This window comes from Hydra vulgaris, chromosome 06 (genome assembly GCF_038396675.1).
Source record: "Hydra vulgaris chromosome 06, alternate assembly HydraT2T_AEP".
NCBI lineage: Eukaryota > Metazoa > Cnidaria > Hydrozoa > Anthoathecata > Hydridae > Hydra > Hydra vulgaris.
This window is the reverse complement of record NC_088925.1, coordinates 36,917,560-36,944,741: the sequence shown is the minus strand read 5'-3', so window position 1 is coordinate 36,944,741 and position 27,182 is coordinate 36,917,560. Positions and strand designations below refer to the sequence as shown.

Genomic DNA, 27,182 nt, shown 5'->3' with positions numbered 1-27,182 from the left:
GCAGACTACTAAATACAGAGTTTAAAACAGTAAAATGTCTTAAACACTTTATTTGGTCACGCCACACATATTTAAAATACCTATAGAAAATTAAAAATACTGCTATTCGCATGCGCTTGGTAGATGACTAAAATAATTAATTTAAAAGTTTGTGGTCTATGAAATAAAGTGCTGGTTAATTTATTCATTCAACTGGTTCATTCATTTCATGACATGCATGTTTTAAAGACATGTGCCATGTATATAAAAAAAATGCATGCATGTCCGTCGCACTACCGGGCCACTAGGGACTTTCTTGTGGTTGTCGTTGAAAAAATATATAAAAAAGTATAATAAAATCATATAGTTGTAAGGAAACTCGCAGAAGACGAAGAGAAGTCTTTTTATCGAGAACTTTTAAAATATAAAGTAAACTAAAAATTTATAAAGCAAATTTATAAAGTGTACATAAACATTTTCAGGTCCACTATAAAGTAGTATTTTTTTTTAATTAGTAGCATTGTTGTTAACCTATTTCGGTAGGGTAGAGCGGGGCATATAGGGACACCTAAGAAACAAATGCTCGTTGCAGATAAACTAATCGTAGTTAACACTGTTTTTTATAAATTTCCTAAAATTCATTCATATAAGAAAACAAAAAAATAAAATACAATTTTAAAAATAAGCTACGAGAACCAAAGTAACGAAATTCTAGACTAGCAAAATTTCACATTTTACAAGTGGATGGGGCAAAACGGGATAATTAAAAAAGCAACAGCTATTTGTTAATTGCAAAGCTTTAAAAATGATAAAAAAATGAAAGCTACTTTTCATTTAAACATTTATTCAGGCATTAAACATATTGAAAACTGAAAAAAGTTGCATACAAAAAAATAGCATATGAACTACTAGCCCATAGTTCATATGCTATTTTTTTGTATGCAACTTTTAAGCATAAAAAAAAATAAATAAAAAAAACTTTATTATAAAATACTCCCCATGGTAGATCCCCATTCGAACTATTATATTTAAAACACTTGAGAAAGAAAAAATATATATAAATATATACAACGTTAATAATTGGGGTAAAAGGGCGAAAAAAGACCCTGCAATGGGTATTTTTCATATTTATGATAAATAAAGTTGACATAAATACCTGCTATTGTCCTTGCAGATTAATGTTGATTTTAATGCATTTTATTGGCACTTGAGTATTGAACATATTGTGAAAATGTCAAGTCAATTGGACTGGTAGAACTTAGATATCTTTGTCCTAAATATGAAAATGTAGATTCAGAGAAAACGATTGTTAAAAAATATGTATAAAAAAATTAACTAACTTTACGTTTTAAATAACTGAAAAGCTCCTGATAAATAGGACTCTTTTTGCTGTCTCTTCTTTATGAGAGAAACCTTTTCTTATAGCTCTAAGTTTTTTCATTTGGCAAGTCTAAGTGCACGTTTTTTAGTCATTGGGCATATTTAAACAACATGCAAATGTTAGTAAAATCACTTTTGCCATACATTTGAAATTTTAAAACAAAGATTTATAGTTGATACTTCTTTACCAGTTGACTTGATTTATATTTTGTCACATTTAGTTGAGCTTTCAAAATTAATAACATTTTGTTACAAAATTTACACCCAAGCTAGAAATTTAAGCAAAAACCATATATTTTTAAAGATATTATTGAGTGTCAAGGGATATGTAAAATCAGGACACACACTGGACAACAACTTTTAAAGTATAAAATCTCATAATGAAAGATCATCTGTGTTAATTGTTGGGTCTAACTTACAACATGCTTTGATTTTTAAGAAACACACTGTTTTTCATCTTGAATTTTTGTTAGTGTTGTTGTTGTGTCATTATTTTTAGTATGCTGGTTCCATTAAACTTTAATTTCTTAAATCTTTATTTTTGGAATTTTCCTTAATTGCTAAATAAATAAGTTATTCATGATTAAAAGATGATGGAGTAACAATTGTAAAAATGAATGCACACTTTGAAAAAAAATATATTAGTATGCAATAGCCAGCCAGTAAGCTTATATGTTGATGTACAAATTTTGCACAAATAAAAAAACAAGAAACGATAAGTTACATAATGTGAACAAGATGTTTATCATGCAAAAAAGAGAGGTTAAATAAGGTATCTAAGGAAAGAAGACAACCCTGAATAGTAGGAAAACATTTTTTTGTCAAAAAACTTTTTTCATTGACACGAAAATAATTAATTAAGTGTTTTGTACTTAAAATTAATTATTTTTCTTAATAAATTTTAGTTCCTTAATAAATTCTTCATAAGGATCAATTAAAAAAATATTTTTTTGAAGAAGTTGTCAAAAAAAAAAGGGATCTACCGCCTTAAACAAACAAACTTAAGAAATTATTTTAAAAATTAAGTAGGAAAAAACTGATAAATATTATTAAATTGGGTTTATTAAATAAATCACATAATTCGCACAAAAAATTTTTTGAAAGTATTTGGCAACACTTTCGATGAGTCGACTTATAAGCAATATGCCAATGCAGAGCAACACAAATTTTATTCATGCCATATGTGTCAGCAGCTTTTCTAATTTAGCTGTGAGAAAAAAAAATTTTCACACTTTTAATAAGAGACAGCTAATGTTTATGCTAATATATTTCAAGAAATAATGTTTCTTATACTGGGGATAACAACTTTGGATATTTTAGCAATATAACAGTCCAAAATACCTTTTATTGCAAAGAGATGCCAGCACAATTGCCAGATTTAAATCCAATTGAAAGCTTATGAAAAGTTGTAAAAAATGAGGTTCCAAAACAAAAGCTTCGGAAAAAAAAGATTTGTGGGAGGCTGTAAAAGTATCATGGTAAATTATTCCTCTATCTAAGTACAATAAATTGGTCTAACGCATCCCCAAAAGTTCTATTGAAGTTAAAATCAAGGAAACGCGTCAAAATACTAATTGTCGTTGGTATTGTTTTAATTGATAAATAAAGTTTTTTCAAAAAAAAAAAAAAAAGGTTTGTTTCTGTTATTAATTGCTTTATTATTTTTGATAAATGTTAGTCACATAAACATTGAACTTTCTTGAATTTTTTCAATATAAAATCAAATTAGGCAATATTTTAAAAAAATTAAATATTTAGATGCTCCAAGAACTCCTAGCGGTTCTAATCACAGAACACCGCGGGATACCATTTAACCAGAAAGTGCACGCCTCCTTCCTTACCAATAAGGCATACATGGCCAGAGCCCATTTCTGTATTTATTATTCATCACAGTGGCGGATCCAGCATTTTTTGATCTTTGAGATAGCTAACTTCCAGACATGGAGCTAACTCCAAACATTTATATGTTTATACTTATGTCAAATAATGAGAGTTTGCAAAAAATTGCGATGATTAAAGGCTGTGAACAAAAAGCCCCAAAAACACCTGCCCCAAACGTGAGAGAAACAAGTTGATAAAATATTATTTGTACTTTTCTTAATTAAATTTATATTCGTCGATAATTTTTAAGTTTCATAGTATTATCTCTCAGCGTTCAAAAATTATGACCATATAAAGTTTAAACCACCCTCAATTTGAGGGGGTTGTAATTTTTATATGGTCATAATTTTTGAACGCTGAGAGATAATACTTTGAAACTTAAAAATTATCGATGAATATAAGTCTAGTTGAGAATAGTACAAAAAATATTTCACCAACTTATTGCTCTCACGTTTGGGGCAGGTGTTGCAAAAATTTTGGGGCTTTTTTGTTCCCAGCCTCCAACCATCGCAATTTTTTGCAAACCCTCATTATTTGACATAAGTATAAACATATAAATGTTTGGAGTTAGCTCCATGTCTGGAAGTTAGCTATCTCAAAGATTAAAAAATACTGGATCCGCCACTGCATCACAGTAAATTTCCATCTACTTTAAACAAAGTTGTTAGTAACATGAAAAAAATCGATGGGAACTTGGTATGTTTGTATATATTATATTTGTATGTGTTATAAAAATTATTGTATAACTTTGTTTTTATATAATAAATGTATTGTTTAGAAGCACTCTTTTTAAGGAACATATTTTTTTATTAATATAATTAAGAAAACAAGTAAATTTTTTGGAACATTTAAAAAACAAATTTTACCCTTATAATTTATTATTAAATTATTAAAAATTATTAAATAGTGTTTGCAAATAATAAAGCTACACACACCATAGCGGAAATAATTTATTTAAAAAATATACTCTAAACTTTAAAAAAATTTTGTCGACGTTTTTCAAAAAAAAACCCGGGTAAACGGGCAGGTGTTCAAGATAGTTAACTTCCAGAAATGTTTCAAGAGTTGATCAATAAAGTTCAAACGCAATGTCATAACCTCTTTATCAAGTTAAACACAGAAAAAACCGAGTTTTTCTGTGTTTAACTTGATAAAGAGATTATGACAAAGTTTTGTGACAAAAAAACATAATACAAATTAACGGTTTTTTCCTGGAACTCAATAATAAACTGAAACACCTCGGATTCCTTTGGAAAAATCAAGGCCATAGACAAAACATAGCTACAATCCAATCAGCAAATGTAAACGAAAGAATTATTCAATTTCAATCCATCTCCAGAGCTCTTATAAAATCTGGAATTCTGGTTCAAACTTTGAATTTTGTAATATTGATACTGGTATCATTTAAGAATGTTTTACAAAAAATTACAGTGATCGGAGCCTGGAAACAATATACACATGAAAAATCGGGATCCACTGTCCCAAATCTAGAAAGAAGAAAAAAATAACTCTTTTTTTGTTGTATCTAAAATAGATCGAATTTTATCGGAAAAATTAATTTATCTGAAAAAAAATTCTAATCTTTTTAAAATGGCAATCAAGGAATTGTGAAACTTCTCTATTTAATGGGGTTGTCAACTTTACGAGGTTATAACTTTTGAACGTTTTTTACTAATATTTTTCATACAAATTTTAGTTACGCTCATAATGGTATAGTTTTTTTAATGCTGCTATTGTCCCTTTTCCGAACAAATATTTGAACTTTGGGACCCTTATTTTATGGCAAATTTCTAATCATACGTTAATTACAGTAAAAAACGTTTACATTACAGGTTAAATGCATAAATAACATTATTCTGTTTTGTATACTTCTTTGTGGTAAATTGCAAAAAAAAGTTATTAATAGATATTTCGAACTTTTTTTTATCTGCTGCAATAGTTAAAAAAACATTTAAAAAATTGATTAGTATTGCTCATATCGTTTCAAAATGTCAAACATTAAAAAATTTTATAAAGATAACATAGCCTTTGTCTGCCTAATTTGTTTTTCAAAAGGTTCAGGAATGATAGAAGTTAAAAAAGAAAGTGTGACATTGGACACAATACATAAATTCTTTTTAAAATCATTTGATTTAAGCAATGAAAACATTCTTAATGGCATTTGCACTAAATGTAGAAAAGCATTAGAAAAATTTGAAAAAAGGAGATAAAAATTATTCTGAGTAAACCGTACGATTTCTCAAAAGTCAAGGTAAGAATACTTACCAAATATAAAAATACCAGAAACCAATCATTCTGTGTTTGCGACATTTGTTTACTCCAAGATCAACATTTGAAAATATCTGAGAATCAATTTGGGAAGAGTAAAAGCATCATCTGGAATAATAAAAAGTATTTAAAAGGTGCAGAATTGTCATTATTAGAGGATTACCCCAACATTGCAATTTAACAACGAGAAGAGAAAATTTAACAGAAGAACTTGACAAATGTAGGGTAAACCTTTTATTCTTGATTCATTATTTCAAACTTTGTATTTAGAAATTTATATAAAATATTTGAAAGATAGAAAGTGAAAACATAGATATAAGCTTGGAAAGTTCTTTTGATATTAAAATACAAGAGGTGCCAAACATCTATAGTCAAAAGTATTGAAAAGAAAAATTGAAAAGGAGTGAACCAAAATCATGTTTCCTGCCAAAAGTAAAGCAAATGCCGTCGAACAATCGAAAAGCTCTACAAAAACGCTTTCCAGTTAAAAATGTCTCAATTTCGAAAATAAACACATTTAAAAACACTTGTGGACTCTGTAATAGACAGAGAGCTAAAGTTCTTAGCATATTTAGAAGCTGGAAGGAAAAGGACTTATTGAAAGATAAGAGAAAAATTAAGTTGATGAAGATTTTTAAATGATTATTTTGATGTTAAAAAAATAATTTTTGAAAAAGATTCCACTCAATTAATTTATTGTAAAAACATTTAAGGACTTGTTGAGATAGTAATAAATAAGAGAAAATTATTAAAAGATTACATTCTGAAGGTGGACATTGACGTTGGAGGTGGATTTTTTTGTTTAAATTTTATAGAAAAAGTGACACAATGTCAAAAGAAAAGTTTAGCTGTGAGGAAGGAATAATTAATGAAAAATATAAAGAAAGTGGCGTAAACAAACTTTTTATTACTGGCTTAACAGAAAACGTGGCTGAATCTCATTCAAACCTTGAGAAAATTATCACTATTTTAAAGCTAAATGATTAAAAATGCATTTGTGCTCTTGATATGAAATTAACCAATATATTTTTTTGAATTGAAAGTGCAGCATCAACACATCCTTGCATTAGGAATAATATTAGCAAAGAAAAAAGGCAAGATTTTGAAAATCATTGTGAGTTCAAAACTCTAGGTTTTAAGAATCCGCTAACTAGCTAATGCTTACAAAGCCGCGTGTAAAGATTTAAAAAAAAATTCTAGCTTTCAGTTGCATTTTACCTTCCGCTAGTTGAGCTGCTTGATGACTTAAAAGTTATTAAAAGTCCTAGCTCCAATAGATCTTTATTGGCAAACTAGTGGAACCAAATTTTAGGTTTTCAAAAGCCTAAACTGCATGATGGTCAATTTAAAGGTGGAGAATGTTCAAAACGGCTAAAACATATTTATGTGTTAGAAGAATTAATAATATATTCCTAAATTTAAAAAGATAAACATATTTTTTGAACTTTAAAAAGATAAACAAGATTTTTTGTTGCTCAAGAAAAGTTACCTCCAGATTTATATTTACACACCAATACAACTGATATGTTTTAAAAAAATCACGGTGATCAGAATTTAGGAATAATATTACCTTAAAATTAGGGCTTCACCCAACTAGCTCAAATACGTTGATAAAACGTTAGAACAATGTTGCGCGTTGTGTTGGCCCAGCATCAACCGACTATGTTGTTTTTATATCATTTTGGTTACAAATGCGACGTCGCTAACAGCCAAAAAACAACGTAGGCCCAAACTTGTATTTTAAGTTGATTCAACGTTGTATTTTACGTTGTCGAAACGTTGTATTTTAAGTTGATTCAACGTTATATTTTACGTTTACACAACGTTATATTTATTTTTGTAGGAATTAAACTTTTTTGTTATAATACAAACCCCATTCTTTGTTTTAAAGCTATGTAATTTTCAGTTAAAAAGCAACGAAAAAATGGCAATGAGTCAATGTGTGTCATTTTCTGTCATTATTTAGAAATAAAATCAATAAGTCAATACACAGCTTGCAAATTATATACTTATTTTTCAATCTGACTCAGTGTTGTTCTGTGTTATGAACGAAATAATAAAACAAGTCTTGAAAAAATGGAAATTAAGTGTTTTTTAAATAAGTTTTTTCATAGACCCAGTGTTTTTTTGTCAAAATTAGGATATTGCTGTCTGTGACTTTCTACACCCTGCAACAGACATGCTCTTTGTTGTGGATCACTGGTAATTATGGTCAAAAATTCTGAAATCAGTTTTACTCCTCTCTCTGCAGTATCATTAACGACCTTCACCGTACAAACAAATTTCTCAGTTTCTTGGTAACCTGGATTTCCTATCCACTGGTGAATTGGTTTAGCAAGCCAGTCTGTGTTTATACCAAGAATACTGAACAATGTGTGGGATTCAGGTCCAAGAAAATTTAGCCAACATGACGAGTGATTTTACGAAAAACCACTTTTCCAAGACGAAAACTCTCCGGCACTAGAATTTCTAGAGTTTTGCAGCCATCTCCAGTTTCACAGAGGATGAAACATGTTTATTGAAAAAAGCAAATGGAACTACCTCTTCTGTCAAATACCATCGATGATTGTTCATTTTTGAAAGAATAAAATCGAAAGGCGCATCAACGCCAATTCTAACTTTTGTCCAAGCAGGTGTGTGAAAAAGTGAAAGAAATTGATTCATTCTAAGTTTGATCTACATTTCCACGTCATATAGCATTTGTCTTAAAAACATGAACCTTTTGCAAGCATAGATGTTACAAGCCATCCACCGTGCTTGATGGATTGGCCAAGAAGCTTTAAAATTAGCGAAGAACTTATTTTTTGGTCCAAAAATATTTCCAAACAATTTCTTTCAAACTGCCCCGACGAAAATTACTGTGTCAGCAAGGTAAAGAAGTTTTGTACCTAAGTTTTCTTCAATCAGTTTAGCAGCATCATTTTGGATGCCACTTTTACTGGCTGTAGTATCAAATACTAATGCCACAACATTGTTGCTGAGATCCCAAGCTTCTGGCTTAAGTTTTGAGTCCGAAAGAGCAGGAACTCCCAGCAATTTCCCCTCACTATATTCCGGAGCTCCAGACACAAGCACGACTAACTGTTCATGTTGTTCAATTACTGTCTTACAACAGTTTTTCATCCCAGTGAAGGGCAACTAATTGAGGAGGGTTAAGTCTGACGCTATCTATAACATACTCAGCAATCTTCTGTCAATTTAACATTCTGCTCTTACGAGATGTTGATCTGGAGATATCAAAATCGTCCAAGTTTTCACCAGCTGCTTTAATCACCACAGAAACAATCATAGCTGTCTGATTATTGGATAGCCTGTTGGCTGCTAATGTATTTTTTTTGCATTGCATAATTCTTTTGAGTATGTGAAGAATAACAAATTTTGATCACTGATCCATTGGAGGTTCGTAATTCAAGTCCCACCTCATACCTGCATCTAATTTCGTAACAGCAATTGCAACATCCTGATCACTATTTTGTTCTTCATCGTCATCGACTTTCATGTCTTCATTATCCTGATCATCCAGTCTGTCTTCATTTTCTAATGTTTCTTTTTTTTTATCGTTTTGAATTAATTTCTGATTGCATATTTTAAATTTATTTCACTGGAATAAACAATATCTTGCATTATATTGCTGTAAATTATCATAACAGTTATTAGATAATAAATCGTGTCAATATCTAAAAGTTGTATTATGTTATTAACCAAACATGTAAAAATGCATGCAATTTCGCTACTGTAAAAAACACGAATTTGGGGGTTGTCTTTGAGGGCGTTGATGGGGCTCTAGAAAAATTATTAAAATTTAAAAAAAATATTTTTACATAGTACCCTAATAGTAGAATGGGAAAAACTTCAATACCGGTGTTTTGAAAAAAAATTTGCATAGTGAACAACCCTAATATATATATATATATATATATATATATATATATATATATATATATATATATATATATATATATATATATATATATATATATATATATATATATATATATATATATATATATATATATATATATATATATATATATATATATATATATATACACACAGGCCCGGATTAAGGTCTACAGTGCCCATAGGCTGTAAAATATTTGGTGCCCCCAATTAAAAATTTTTTTTTTACATATTTCTCTACTCGATACTTGAATAAATAATAAAACTTTATTTTAGGTTTATTAGCCACATCAATATGTACATGTATAGAATACCTTTGTGAAAACAAATAAAAACATAAAATTAAAATTAAACAAAATATATTTTAGATATATATATATATTTTTTTAAACTAGAAAAATTGTACAATCTGTAAAATAATTATTGACAATAAGCACAATACTATCCTGATGTTATTTTTATTTAAATAATATCGGAAATTTGAAATAGTAATAATCAATGCGCTTTGTCGTGCGGTCTTCTAAACCTCGTTTTATTTTTAGATTGTTATTTTTCCGTAGAACCGGTCGCACACCGATAACGTATGTGGAGCCGCAGACGGCAGACAATGCCAGTGCGTTTACTTATTTATATTTGTCGTAGCTCGCCGCCGATGATCATAAATTGGGTAAAATAGTATTTATACTATTTTACCCAATTTATGACCATTTTTTAAAATTTTTTTAAAATACTTTTTTTTATTTAAAATATTTTAAATGATTTTATAAAATATTAAACAGTATTAGTATTTCGTATACACGCGTCACGTGCATCGAAAATTCCTCCGTTTGATCGTACGTATGTTTTGTTAACACTATTGTAACTTGTAAATTTAAATTATAAAGGTTTTACTTTAGTGCGAGTAGTGCGTTTTATATATATAGTTTAGTGTTCGATATTTATGTAAAAATGGATCAGAAACGACATATTAGTGGAGCCCAAGCGAGAAAGCGTGTAATTTTTAAAAAAGAAAAAGAAGTGATTTTACTTAGTTAAATACCTAGGTTAAATAATTTTTTCAAACAAATAAATAACATTTCCCCTAGTTGTGTTGAAGATAATAAACTAGAATCTTCAAATGATATAACTATTACAAATAATTGTTTTACTACTTCTATTCAATGTACTGCGTCTTCTTCAGATCAATCAGTTGTTGATGTAAATGAGGAATCAGAAAATCTGAGCTAAATGTCATTCCTAATCCTCTTACGCAGAATAATACAAATAATTTTAAAGATCCAGCAGATTGGACAAACAGTAATATATGTCGTAATTATATTGCAAAATTTGGATATGATCAGAACATTGATGCAGATTTTACCTCATCAAAACGATCTTATTCTGATTATGATCGTTATTGTAGTAAATCAATCTTTACGAAAAATCGAAAAAACGGAGAAAATGTTTCACGGAAATGGCTTGTTTATTCAATTTCAAAATTTGTATTATTTTGTGCTCCATGCAAATTATTTGGATGCAGTACTCAACTGGGAGATGCTGGATTTAATGATTGGAAAAATGGACATTTACTTATTTCCAGGCACGAAAATTCTTTGGCACATAAAAATAATACATTAAGTTTTATTACATTACAAAGTGATGTAGGTAGAATTGACACTCAATTGGCAACACAAGTGACTGATTGAATGAATGACTGGAAAGCTGTTCTTCATCGAATTGTTGAAGTAATTAAATTTCTCGGTGCAAAAGGTTTATTATTTAGAGGTGATAATGAACAATTTAACAAAATTAACAATGGGAACTTTTTGGGAACGTTAGAGTTACTTGCTAAATTTGACCCTTTTATTGCTCAACATATAGAAAAATATGGGAATAGAGGGAAAGGAACTCCATCTTATTTATCATCCACAATCTATGAAGAACTTTTACTTTTGATGAAGAATGATATAATTAAAATTATATTAAAAGAATTAAAAGCAGCCAAGTATTATTCTTTAATTGTTGATTCTACACCTGATATAGCAAACGTCAATCAACTTGTTATTGCATTAAGATATGTTTTACCTAGTGGTGTACCTGCAGAAAGATTTTTAATATTCATTCCAAACAGTGGTCATAAATCTGAAGAAATGAGCAATGTTGTAAAGGATTTTCTTAATTCACACAATATACCAATTGAAAATTGTCGTGGCCAGAGCTACGACAATGCGAGAAATATGTCAGGTCAGTATTCTGGATTGCAGTCAAGAATTAAAAGTTTTAATTCATTTGCAGAGTATGTACCATGTTCTGCACATTCTCTTAACTTGGTCGGAACGTGTGCAGCAGAAAGTTGAAATTCTGCTACTTCATTTTTTATGCTTCTCCAGGAACTATACAATTTTTTTTCTAGTTCTACTGCACGTTGGGACATTTTAAAAACATATTTGAAGAAAAATCTTAGTGTAAAAAATTTATCAGTAACTCGCTGGAGTGCTCGTTTTGATGCTTTCCATGCTTTATTTAATTCTTATGCATTTATAATTGAAGCTTTTCATAGTATAGTTGATAATCAGAAAGAAAAAGCTGTATATAAAGTAGAAGCTAATGGGTTGCTTGCAAGATTAAAAACTTTAGAAACTGGTTTAATGATATGCATATGGAATTCAATATTAAACAGGTATTTTTCACTCTATAAATTAATTATTTTTAAATAATAAGTTATGCTTTCATTTATTTAATTTATTTTATTAGGGTCTGCTTAATAGATAAATAAATTAATATAAAGTTTAATATGATTTTAGTTTTAATGCTACAAATAAAAAAATACAATCAACTGACATTGATCTTCATACATTATTAGACCTATATAATGGCCTTGAAAATTACTTGGTACAGATCAGAGATGATTTTGATGTTTTTGAAAATAAGGCTGTAGAAATTACTGATTGTTCGGAGTATGCCAAAGATTCCAAGAGAAAAAAAAAGAGAAAGGTATGTTTAAATTATTAATTTTAAAATACACATAAAATAATTTGAAAAAAGTCATAAACATTAACAACATTAAAAACTTTTTTTTTTTTTAGGCTATGGCTGATGAATCAAGATCTCAACCTCTCACAGAAATCACAGGGAAAATAGATTTTATTAGAAATGTATATTATGTGATCATTGATACTCTTAAATGTCAACTTAGTTCAAGAAGACAAGCTTATGAAAAAATATCAGATATTTATGTGTGTATACCTACATTGTATAAAACACCGAGTTCTATTGTTATAAGGAACACATGTGAAACTTTGGCAAAATATTTTATTGATGATGTTGAAAACTCAAGCTTACTTATAGATGAGTGTATTCTTTTTTCAAAATTAATTTCCACGGAAAAAAATGTAAAATCTGTTCTCTCTATGTATAAGTACATCAAGACCAAAGAATTAGAGTGTATGTTTCCAAATTTAGAAGTAGTTATGCCTATGTACCTTAGTACAGCAGTTTCAAACTGCTCAGGCGAAAGAGCTTTTTCTGTACTTAAAAAAGTAAAATCCTACTTGAGGTCAACCATGAAGGAGGAAGGACTGAATGCATTAGCAATATTTAGCATTGAAGCAGAATTGGTTGAAAAATTAGATTTTAATGATACTATTAACACATTTGCCCATCAAAAAGCAAGAAAAAGAAAAGTATAAAATAATGGTTTGTTACTTTTTGTAATATGATTATTTTATATTTTTATATATCTAAAATATATTTTGTTTAATTTTAATTTTATGTTTTTATTTGTTTTCACAAAGGTATTATATACATGTACATATTGATGTGGCTAATAAACCTAAAATAAAGTTTTATTATTTATTCAAGTATCAAGTAGAGAAATATGTAAGAAAAAAATTTTTAATTGGGGGCACCAAATATTTTACAGCCTATGGGCACTGTAGACCTTAATCCGGGCCTGTGTGTATATATATATATATATATATATATATATATATATATATATATATATATATATATATATATATATATATATATATATATATATATATATATATATATATATATATATATATATATATATATATATATATATATATATATATATATATATATTGCATAAAAAATTTGCATAGTGAACAACCCTAATATATAAATATATATATATATATATATATATATATATATATATATATATATATATATATATATATATATATATATATATATATATATATATATATATATATATATATATATATATATATATATATATATATATATATATATATATATTGCATAAAAAATTTGCATAGTGAACAACCCTAATATATAAATATATATATATATATATATATATATATATATATATATATATATATATATATATATATATATATATATATATATATATATATATAGTGATTTTGTCGGTTAACCGTTTCAAAAACCGGATAACAGTTCCCATCATTTTGCGGTTAACCGACTATTCGGTTACGGAGGAGGGGGGGTTATAAAGGAGGGGGGATTTTTTATAAAAAATTTTAATTTATAAATTCAAATTAAAAAGTTTTTTACAAAACACGAATAAAACTTTTTAATTCTAGCGCGGCTTGCTGTCAAATGCACATTTTCTATCAGCCGTTTTATCATAATTTCAATATAATTTAATTTGCTTTTACTTTGGTGAGAAATAAAGTTTGACGATTTTTAAAGCTTGTTTTCGCTGAACTTTTTGTTTTTATTTGTAACTGATAAAATTATTTTTTAATTTTCAGGCCGATTTTCATAGAGTTTTTTTTTTAAATCTAAGATATAAATTTAACTTTGATAACAAGTAAAAATTATTAAACGGGGGGGTCTTAATAAGCTCAGGGTGGGTGGGAAAAATAATCAAAAATTAATAAACGGGGGGGGGGGGGACGTTTATTAGGAACTCGAGAGTAAAAACATGGAAGAAGACATTACAAAAAAATTACACATAAAATCGTACAAACATATTAACAACCACTATCAAATATATATGCACTATAATTACAAAACCACTTGACGTCACGGAACATTCTAACATTTAACTTAATATAATTACAAATTATAGGCCCTGCAAATATTTTTTTTATCAAAATGTTTTAATATCAGCGGATTTTTAAAAGCATTCTCTCATATAAAAACATTTGATCAGGAAAAGAAAGATGTTATAAAGTTAAATTGCGTGTATTTAAAAAACTTATTGTTATGCATAGATAGAAGCATGGATAAACTTGAATGTTCTCAAAACATCTTGGTCCGGAAAAATAATTTAAAGAACATTTGATAACACTAAAATACCGCCAAATTTACAAATAAACGAATTCTATTAATTCAAAAAACACGCTGAGTAAGCAAAAAAAGTTCCAGAATATTCCGATAAATCTTTCTTAAAAATGTATTGTTAAAGTTGCATAAGTAATAAGTAATACTTTGAGATTTCTATTGTAAATTGTTATAAGAATATATTATCAAACAAAACTGATTAAATTAACATTTAAATTAATAAAAGAAATTTATTATAATCTTTTATCAATTAAGATATGTCAAACAATAAGCGTCATAAGTAAGTTGTTACTTTCTATAAAAATTTTAAGTCGGTTTTTATTATTCGAAAATAGATATTTGATATTCGAAGAAAATCCGGTTAACCGAAAAACCGGATAACCGGCGAAATCACTATATATATATATATATATGTATATATATATATATATATATGTATATATTGCATAAAAAATTTGCAATATATATATATATATATATATATATATACAGTCTTGGCCATAAGTTTGGAACCGATTAGGTTTTTTGATATAATTACACTTTTTATACCCAAAATATCAACAAAAACTTTTGAAATCATTTTTATTTTAAATATTATATACAAGTAAATATTCTGTCATGTAAAAAATGGTATCAGTATTTTGAATAATGTCCTTTGGCACCCAGTACTGCTGCTATTCTCGCTGGCATTGAATCGGACAATTTCGCGCAGTATTCTGGGGTTATGGCAGTTGTCCATACACGCTTGATGGCATCAATCAGAGACTTCTCTGACGTTGGATTTGTGGCAGCAACCTTCTGCTTAATCATTGTCCACATGTTTTCTATTGGGTTTAGGTCAGGACTTGAGCCAGACCATGGACCCAAGACTTCGATATGTTTCTGTCTTAGCCAGTTGGTTACAACTGCTGCTCTGTGGCAGGGTGCACCATCATGCTGAAATACCTTACATTTCAGAATGTTCATGTGAGTGTTCAACTTTTCCTTTAATATCCCAAGGTAAACTTGAGCATTGATGGTTGTATTCTTTGGCATGAACCATATGCCACCTCGACCTGATGCCGAGAAACTTGCCCACACCATAACGGTAGGCGCCTGCTTCACAGTGGGAACAACATACTTGATGTTGTATCTTTGTTTTGCAGGTCTCCTGACATGTCTGATATATGAGGCAAACTGAGAAAAAGTTGACTCATCTGAAAACATAGTTTTTTTCCAGTCTTGTGCAGTCCAGTCTTTGTACTTGCGACAGAATGTCAAGCGGTCACGGATATTCTTTTTACTTAACATGGCTTTCTTTGCTGGACGACATGATGGCAGCTTGAATTCCTTCAAAAGGCGTCTTCTGATTGTTCTTGTACTGGCAGGAAGTGATGAATTTACTGCTATCTGGAGAGATGACCATGTTGGATTTGCAGCAGCAAGCCGATGTATCACCCGATCCGTTGTGGCAGAAGTTATGCGAGGTCGTCCAGACCTCTTTCTGGATTCCAGAGTGCCCAACTGCTTTGCTCTTGCAATGCCTTTGGTGACAGCAGACTTAGATATGTGCAGTATACCAGCTATTTTACTGTGAGAATAATTCTGCTGGTGTAGGATCATCATCTGTGCCCTTTTCTCCTTCGACAATTCAATACTTCTAGTCATTTTACGCACTGTACATGTTAATGTAGAATACTTACTGCTAATAATATAAATAATTATAAATTAATAGATCTATTTTTATGAATAGTATATATTATTGAATGATAATTTGCAAACATTTATACAAATAAAGCGATTTATTTGCATATTTTTACTTCTTATATAACAATAAAAGGATAAATTAATTAATTTTATACTTATAAGAAGTTAAGCCTTACCTTTCGCACTGATATGCAGTTAATATATATGTAAATCAGCTAATTAATTGATTAAAATATAATGTATAGTTTGTTAATATAAGTAAGTATATTTCAACATTAGTTCAACCGAATATTAGTTCAGGTAAACATTAGTTCAAGGGAACGATAGTTTAGGCATTGAACAGTGTATAATGCAGCTTAATGAGGGTCATATTGTTCACGATGCTCTGCTGCGGTGTAAAGTTACACGATTCACGTTTTGCAACGATTAAGAAGTCGCGAAGGCATTTAACTATGCAACTGATGCTGCATAAACACGATGCTGCAGCAGTTAAATGCTGTACGCGTCATAGAAACGTTCCTATGAGAAAAAAATTCATCGGTTCCAAACTTATGGCCAAGACTGTATATATATATATATATATATATTGCATAAAAAATTTGCATAGTGAACAACCCTAATATATATATATATATATATATATATATATATATATATATATATATATATATATATATATATATATATATATATATATATATATATATATATATATATATATATATATATATATATATATATATACAGGGTTAGTCAAAAGTTTTGTCTCCCCTTAGTGGCACTTTTTTTGAAGTACATTTTATCTCTTGTCAGCGTTGTAATTTATAGATAATTATTTTCAGTATCTAACCTTGACCTTAATACTGTTGTTTACTGATGTTATTTTTAAAAATATGTTTTTGACATAAAAACTATTTAATTTAATATACGAAGATTTTATTATAAAGCAGGATGGTAAGAATATTTAATAAGGTGTTGTTATTAAATAAACGTAGTTATTTTATAATGAGCATGATTAATAGATAGTATTTTGTCTATATTATTATAAAATGAAAACACGGATTGTTAGGGTTTAGTTTAGTGTTCAAAATTTTAAAGGTGAAATTTTCATCATGCATGTCAAAAGTTTTGTCTCCCCCCACCCTAAAATTAAATTTCAATTACAAGCGAAGTATTCTGGAAAACTTATGTTTTGTATTATTATTTTAGATGGGAAAAATAGCTGGTGTCACAAATACAGCTCCTGCTTTAAGAAAAAGAATGGCGGAACTGCAGATAGCCGGCATGACGAAGACACAAATTGCCAAAGTGTTGGGGTGTCATCCACGAACGGTTCAGCGGTACTGGACAAAATCACCATCGTCAAAGTTTAACGACAAGTTTCGTTCTGGTCGCCCGAAGGCTTTGTCACCAGCGTCAAAAAAAATCATCACCGAAACTATAAAAAATAAGTGGGGTTCATCTCCAGGTGCTTGCGCAAGAAAGCTGAACATGTCGCATCGATATCGGGGAAAAAATAAAATCGTATCAGAGTCAACTGTACGAAGATTCGTTCGCGAACAACCATGGGGTAAAATTGCTTATAAACAGCCAATAAAACCCCTACTAACTGCAAAAAATAAAGACGATCACTTAAAGCTGTGCCAGTGGTTAGACGAAAACGGGTATCTGGGCGATAACCATTTGGGGCGTATCAAGAGGAGTCACATTCTTTGGACGGATGAGTCGCCCATCGAACTTTTTCCGACTCCGAACCGACAAAATGTCCGCATTCGCACTGACGACAAAACTAAAATTATCCCGGCGCAGAAGCCAAAAAATGGACTTAAAATTATGGTTGCCGGTGGAATGTCAGGGTATGGTTTGACAAAATTAATAATTGTCCCAGAAGAAGTTACGATCAATGCTGATTATTACATAAATAATATTCTTCCAGTTTATAAAGAAGCTTGTGTAGGAAAACAAGCCGGTAATGATGCTGACTGTCGCCAACTTGTGTTTAGCCCTCAACATGTGTTATTTCAGCAAGATGGTGCTCCAGCACATTCTGCGAAGAAGACCCAGGAATTTTGTCGTAAAAATTTTGCCGCCTTTATCCCAAAAGGTCGGTGGCCAGGTAACAGCCCTGAATTGACCTGTATCGAACACTTGTGGACAAAACTTCAAGACAGTGTGCTGCTTGAACCACGGCCAAAAAATAGGGAAGAACTGGTACGCCGTGTTCAAAAAACTTGGAAATCAATGGATGGTGATTATCTGAAGGCTCTGGCGGAATCTCTGCCGAGTCGTGTTGCGGCTGTTCGAGCTGCAAATGGAGGACATACTAAGTACTAAGCATGAATTATATTTTTATTTTATTGGTTTATGTATTGTTGTGTTTAATAAATATGTATTTCTTGCAAATCAGTACTTGTTTTTGTATTAAAGTTGAAATTGTTAGACCAGTGGGGGAGACAAAACTTTTGACTAACCCTGTATATATATATATATATATATATATATATATATATATATATATATATATATATATATATATATATATATATATATATATATATATATATATATATATATGTATATATTGCATAAAAAATTTTCAATATATATATATATATATATATTGCATAAAAAATTTGCATAGTGAACAACCCTAATATATATATATATATATATATATATATATATATATATATATATATATATATATATATATATATATATATAGTATATATATATATATATATATATATATATATATATATATATATATATATATATATATATATATATATATTAGGGTTGTTCACTATGCAAATTTTTTTTCAAAACACCGGTATTGAAGTTTTTCCCATTCTACTATCAGGGTACTTTGTAAAAATATTTTTTTTTAATTTTAATAATTTTTCTAGAGCCCCATCAACGCCCCCAAAGACAACCCCCAAATTCGTGTTTTTTACAGTAGCGAAATTGCATGCATTTTTACATGTTTGGTTAATAACATAATACAACTTTTAGATATTGACACGATTTATTATCTAATAACTGTTATGATAATTTACAGCAATATAATGCAAGATATTGTTTATTCCAGTGAAATAAATTTAAAATATGCAATCAGAAATTAATTCAAAACGATAAAAAAAAAGAAACATTAGAAAATGAAGACAGACTGGATGATCAGGATAATGAAGACATGAAAGTCGATGACGATGAAGAACAAAATAGTGATCAGGATGTTGCAATTGCTGTTACGAAATTAGATGCAGGTATGAGGTGGGACTTGAATTATGAACCTCCAATGGATCGGTGATCAAAATTTGTTATTCTTCACATACTCAAAAGAATTATGCAATGCGAAAAAAATACATTAGCGGCCAACAGGCTATCCGATAATCAGACAGCTATGATTGTTTCTGTGGTGATACAAAGTATTGTGAATTCTAAAATGCAAACCGTTTCTTCTGGATATTTTTTTAAAATAAATTATTTCTGCTTCGGTATGAATTTCGTACACTTAAATGCAATTTGATAAAATTTAAAATCTATTGATGAATAGAATAAAACCGGTGCAAGGTTTTTAAATTATTGCGTTAAAATTTTACTGCGCGGCAACTTTCAACCGTTAAAGATTCCCTAGATATTACTGAAGCAGTAATAAATTAATGTTATAATTTTACTGATTTGTTAGTTGACGATTTCAAAATGTACACAAATACTAACTTTAATGATATAACGAAATATTTAAATGAAAAAAAGTTTCCTGAAGATGTATGTGAAAGAGGGAAAAAAGCGAATTTCAAACGTCAATGTAAAAACTTTGAAATAGTTGACAATAAGTTGATGTATTGCAAAAAAGGTATTGGCAAGGTGAGGAAAATTTTTTTCGTGGAAAGAAGTTTTTCAATAATTTAAACGATTTATCTAAGTAAAATAAAATGGTTAAACAATATTCTGAGTTGTGATTGCTTTACTGTGAATTAACATAAATGACATTTTTAAAGCGAAATAAAGCAAATTCTCATAAATTCGAAATTTCAATATAGCTTTAAAACAACTCAAAATAATGTACAATAAAAATAAAAAACTACAAACAAACTTTTGTTTATTCTAGGTCGTTGTGGTCATAGATTGAGAAGAGCAATTAAACATAGTTAAAGAAGTCCATGAAGGTTTTGGAACTTCTGAGAAAGCTGTTGCATTAGCCAGCCAATTTCTACACGTTTTTTTTGGCATTCAATAGTGGAGGATATTACAAAACATGTAACTCAATGTGAATGATGTCAAAAAACCTCTAACAGAAACTTTAAAGTGTCTCCTGCTTTAAAACCTGTTATAGTAGAGCAACACGTAATGAAGCAAGTTGGTGTTGATTTAATTAAATTACCTGCATCAATTGGATTCAATTACGTTATTGTTCTTATTGATTATTTCTCTAAGTGGACTGAAGCTGAACCTTTTATTGACAAAACAGCAATTTCAGTAGCATTATTTCTTTACAAAGTTATTTGCAGACATGGTTGTTTTCAAATACAAATAAATGACCAAGGTCGAGAGTTCGTAAATTCATCTATTGCACTGCACGACATGACTGGAGTTCAGCAACGTGTCACCTCGGCTTACCATCCATAAGCCAATGGCCTTGTAGAGAGACAGAATCAGACAATTAAGAAAGCCATTATCAAGGTCTTAAATGAAAATGTTTTAGGTTGGGTATCAGTTTTAGATGGAGTGCTTTTTGCTCTACGTGTTAAAGTGCACGATTCAAGCGGGTATTCACCATTTTACCTTATGTATAACTGACAACCTTGCTTTCCGATTGATGTAAAATACACAGATATACTCAATGGGGATAATTATGAACCTGTATATGATAAAGAGGTTTTCCAAAAAGCTTTACAAATGAAAAGAGGAATTAAGGAAAAAGCCATGAACAATAATGTTTTTTCACAACAAAAATTAGACTATGACAGAAAGCATGCAACGTCATCAAAATTTGTTGTTGATCAAAAGATACTCTTGAGAAATTTTAAAAGAGATGATAGGAAAGGCGGGAAAATGACTTTCTCATGGCTGGGTCCATATGAGATACTTAATATTTTATCTAACTCAACATGCTTATTAAGGAACAGTTAAGGCGACACATTAAAAAAGAAATACTCTCTACATCATATTAAAACATTTGTTGAAAAGAAAATTTATTCAAAACTGTGTAATTTATCTACTGAGTGTGATAATCATGATGAATGTCACTCCAAATTAATGAAACATCCCTCCAAAGAAATTCGCCAAAAAATAGCTGAAAAACAAGGGCTCAAAATATTTATTATGCCAGATCTTACTGACGGAGAAGAAAATCATGTACCTTCCAAAATGCATGTATGGAAAGGTGATGGCAACTGTTTTTTTCGTGCAATTTCGTTTTTGCTGACAGGTTCTGAGTGTCAACACATACATGTTCACAATGTTGTTGTAAAGCACATGATATCAAAATCTTGTTCCAGTCTCTTATCAGGATATTTAGGTGATGATGTGGAAAAGTTTATCACTAAAAGTGGTATGGCTACAAATTGTATATGGGCTACAGATGCAGAGATCCTAGGTACTGCAAATCTTATTGGAATTGATATTGCTGTGTGGTCATTCACTGGACTAGCATGGCTCAAATATCCAGCATCCGTTAAACTCGACCAACTAACAGCTAATACTTTAGAAAATTTTAGAAACTTTTAGAAAATAAAAACAATAATCATTATAATGTTGTTTTGTCACTAAAACCTCTATAAAGTAAAAAATGTTGTTTTATATGTTTTTTGTTATAAAATCCGTAATAATTATCTCATGATTGCATGTTTTTCACAACAAAGGGAACATAAATATTTATGTTCTCTGTTATTAATAGCTTTTTTTGTAATAAAACATTAAAAAGGTTTTGTCAAGGATCTCTATTTAATTAATAGCTATTTAATTTATTTTTAAATAAGATTTCGTCGCACAAAAAAAGAAAATTACTTTACAGTAAAATAATAACGAGCGCAGTAATATTATCACGGTAAAATAATACTGCCTCAGTAATATTTTAACGTTATAGTTTTACCGCTAGGGAATCTTTAACGGTTGAAAGTTGCCGCGCAGTAAAATTTTAACGCAGTAATTTAAAAACGTTACACCCGGTCAAACCGCACACTATATTATTCCGCACACTTATCGAAATTATCAAATACAAATGAAAATAGATTCAAATAAGAAACCATCTCCTCTATTCGAATTGATAAAATTATATGCCGATTCAACTCCATTTTTTTCTTTTTTTATACGACTTTAACAGGGAGTCAAAAATTTTTATACATTTTGTATCGTTACGAACAAAATAGCTCTTGAACCGAAACTGATGTAAAAATAATTTTAGCATTATCTTGTTTGAAATTTAATTTTAATTCTGATAGTATAATTTTTTATGCAGTTAGAACAAAAAGTTAAATAAAAAATGAAAAAAGTAAAAAAAACTCTTTTTTCTGATTCTGATTAATTACTTAGTTTAGTTTTTCACAAGTGACAAGCGCCTACCTTTAAATAATTAACTTAGTGTTAATTCCGGTTCAATTAAAAATGAACTATAATGTTATTTGTAAATATAATCATCTGTTACTCATTAAAAACCAATTATTATAATATTTTCTCAATATAATCATCACTCACTCACATCAATTTGACTCACTCACTTTAACATGTCAACTAAAAAAACAAAAGCATACAAGAAAGCCACATTAACTGATATGAAAGAAAGTAAAACATCACTGAGAAAAGCTGCATTCAAAACATGGCGTTCCAGTCTCAATGCTCAAAGATCGCAAAAATAGCAACAACAAAGGCTTCCATGGCTCAGGTACAACAACGGTACTCTCAAATGAAACAGTAAGATTTATGGTGCATGTGTTCCAATTACTTGCTGACTGGGTTTATGGTTTACCCCAAATGAAATCCTAAAATTTGTATGTGACTACTTTAAACGCGAAGATCAATTGCACTTATTCTAAAATGGCAAGCCTGGTAAAGACTTGTTTTATGCATTTATGAAGAGATGGTAATAAGAAGTTTCAATAAGAAAAGCGTACAACTTAGCATTTAAAAGAGCCACATCTAGTACGCAAGAAATAATTGATCGTTATTTTGAATGTGTTGCCAATCAATATTAACAGACTGGTATAACTTCTGGGTTGCATATTTGGAATTGCGATGAAACAGGTTTTTCGGGTGATTAAGGCAAAGCAACCGTAGTGTGTCGAAAAAGGACAAGACATGCATTTAACTTAATGGCAACAATGAAAAAATTCATTATACTGTAAACAATTGCTGCAACGCTGATGGGTATTTTGCATCACCATTTGTGATATACAAAGCCAAAAGAAACTTTCGTCCTGACTGGGCAAGAGGTGGTCCAGTTGGCACCAAATATTCAATTTCAAAATCAGGTTGGATGGTCAGGATGGATCAACTTCAAGTTTTGATAGGTTTCAATCATGTGTTGAGCGTTGCAAAAACAGTATTGAGATAGAGTTGAAGAAGTTTTTTCAAGCCAGAAGTCAATCGTATGTTAAGAGATCGAAGCAGTGCAACATGTCAAAACTTGGCGGAAAATGTATTACCGAAGAAAATGTGATCGAGTTCCTCAAACAAAAAGATGAAGAAAAACCAACAAAGGAAACCGTTGCTAAACTTAACGCAAAGCGTAGACTCTCTATGCCAAGTACTCAAATGCCTGAACCTCTGCAAAACAATAATGAAGAACAAATACCAGCAGCCAAACAATTAAAAGTTGCAAAATGCAAAAAATGTAGAGTACAGTTACACACAGAAATATTGTAATGGGAGAATTCGATATGTCGGGAACGGTTGTGCAAAGAAACATGTTTAACAAAGAAATGTGTAGTTGGAACTAAATTTTTTGTTGCAAAAAATGTAAAAACTTAAGTATAGTTTAATATAAATTTACATTTAATATTTTCGATAATTTTATTATTTTTTTTAACATATATTTATATTATCTTATGTAGTTATTTATTACCTATCTAATAAAAAAAAAGAATAAAAGATGAAAAATAAAAAAGTTATTTAATTTTTATTGATAAGTGTGCGGTTTGACTCTGTTTTACTCTATCAATTTAGTTTATAAAATTATTATTATAAAACTCAGTAAATTATTGCCTTCACATTTGGGGTTGGGGAAGAGGGCATATTTAAAGGTTTTTTTAGATCATGGAGCACAAGTATTAGTATACTAATACTTGTGTTACATTAGTATACTAATGCTTGTTGATATAAAGAAGGATTTAATATGAATTACTTTTTTTCTTTCATTATATATATATATATATATATATATATATATATATATATATATATATATACTATATATATATATATATATATATATATATATATATATATATATATACATATATATATATATATATATATATATATATATATATATATATATATATATATATATATATATATATATATATATATATATATATATGTTTTGTGCTGTCTGGGTAAATTTTGTTCTCCTCATAATGGCTACTAGAGAATTTCAAAATTCTTTTGATGTGTTTTGCTATGTATGTGGTTATTATAATGGCAAAAATCAGATATTACATAAGGTTGTAAAAAGTACCATATTGTAGACAGCTTACGCAAAATATTTCGGAATGTCCGTTGATAATTTGGGTAAACCATGGGTCTCTCGTGTGAAACGTGGAATCTGCCAAACTACTTTAACAGGATGGTCATCAGGTAGAAGAAAAACAACATTTGCCGTTTTTTCGTTCCCAGAGCATGGAAAAAGCCGAAGAACGATGACTGTTACTTTTGCATTATTGATTTTACAAAGTAAAGAAAAGCTAAAAGGACACAAGTTCTACAATATCCAGGCATGCAATCATTTACAGCACCTCTTCCACGTGATGGCAGCCTACAGGTACCGCAAACCAGCACAAAATGTAATTATAGTTCTTATCATACTATTTATAAGCCTTAAATTTAATTTAAATAAAAATTAAGTATTTACTATGGATTTATTTTTTAATGAAGTTTTGAACGCATATTTGTTATTTATTTGTCTATGATAAAAATACTATATGTTGTTTTTTCATTCATATCATCTCAAGAGTCAGCAAGTAACAGTAGCATAGACATGCTTTTTTACCAACCAGAGTGAGGTAGAAAATTTAATTAGAGACTTAATCAGATTACTTTCATCAGACTGCAGGACATATAGGTACGAAATAAAACATAAAGAGTTTACTATAAAAAAATGAAATTTACTATAACTTGTGTAACGATCTATGTTATTGTAAAAATGTGACTGGTTTGTATACTTTTCTTGGACTCGAGCATGATAATGCACAATGGTAACTATTTAAAAATTGTCTCAAAGCAGTGTTACTCCAAAATAAAAATAAATATCCATCTTGACTCAGATACATTCAGTACAGAAAAAAGAAGAATATGATAATGTCAAAAGAACTTATTGACAAATTTAATTATTCTGAAATCAATTGGGATGTTTGTGGTTATTTCAAGAATCTTGTTTCTTTGCTAGGTTTGCAAGGGGGATGCACTTAGTATTAATGCTTTTTTTGTATATGGGACAATAGAGTTGATGTCAATTATTAGAATATTAATTGTCCTTCGAGAGTGGAGCTACAGCCAGGGTTTTTCAATATTCTCTAGAAGCCTCTAGTAGATTTCAACAAAGTCTTATAACCCCCACTTCATATCAAACTAGGATTATAAAAACAGAGTTTTTAGATTTTTGAGGAGAGGTTTTTCAAGAAATTCGACTCATGTTTCCAAAGCTATCTGAAGCAAAGATCAAAAATAGTATATAAAGCAATGTTGAAGTTAGAAAAACTCAAAAAAGCAATGATAAAATTTGAAAAAAAGCTTGGTGTACATTTCGTGATGTAGTTTGTGGATTCCTAGTAAATTACAAGGACCTTAATTACATACATCTCGTTGCAAAGTTTATTTCAAGAAACTGGGTTGTTGTCAGGATTTGGGTCAAATACATTTGTGATCAAAATATTTGTGGTCAAATACAATATCAAATACAAACACGTTAACTCTAGAATCCCTTATACAAATTCATGTACAAATATATCTAATCAGCATTTTCCAAACACAAATGTAAATACAAATATTTGTATTTTAAATTAAGAAAAAATGTTTTTTTCAAGAAAATACAGATAAAATGGTACACTAAAAAAAGAAAACAAGTCTTTTTATAAATATTATTTTAAAGCCAATTTTTACAATATTTTGATGTTAAAAAAGAAAAACACATCTTTTTCCAAAAAACGTAAGTCAACCTAGTTTATCGAATTGCAAATGCATTTCAATCAAATATTAATATTCTTAAAAATTTCCAATCAAATACTATACAAATGCAAGTACGATAGTATAGCTTATTATTACCAAATACAAATACGTATTTGACCCAACCCTGATTGTTGTATGTTCATAATGATTCATTTTTTGCACTCGCACCTATATTTCTTACTAGAAAAAAGTGCTATATGCTATGTAATTAGCCTTACATAAATAAAATAAATTGATACAAGATACTGACTTAATGAAAGCTTGCACTTATATTAACAAAACATAAAATAATATACATACATATATATATATATATATATATATATATATATATATATATATATATATATATATATATATATATATATATATATATATATATATATATACATATATATGTATATATATACATATATGTA

At 29.1% G+C, this 27,182-nt stretch overlaps 1 protein-coding gene across 1 annotated transcript; it reads left to right on the top strand.

The window, feature by feature from the left end:
• Positions 1-10,263: 10,263 nt before the first annotated feature.
• On the top strand, positions 10,264-13,116 carry LOC136081817 (uncharacterized). The gene is made up of 3 exons (XM_065800027.1): positions 10,264-12,067; positions 12,192-12,381; positions 12,474-13,116. The coding sequence occupies exons 1-3, from the start codon at positions 11,766-11,768 to the stop codon at positions 13,074-13,076; spliced, it is 1,095 nt and encodes a 364-aa protein (XP_065656099.1). The 5' UTR covers positions 10,264-11,765; the 3' UTR covers positions 13,077-13,116.
• The last annotated feature ends 14,066 nt before the right edge of the window (positions 13,117-27,182 follow it).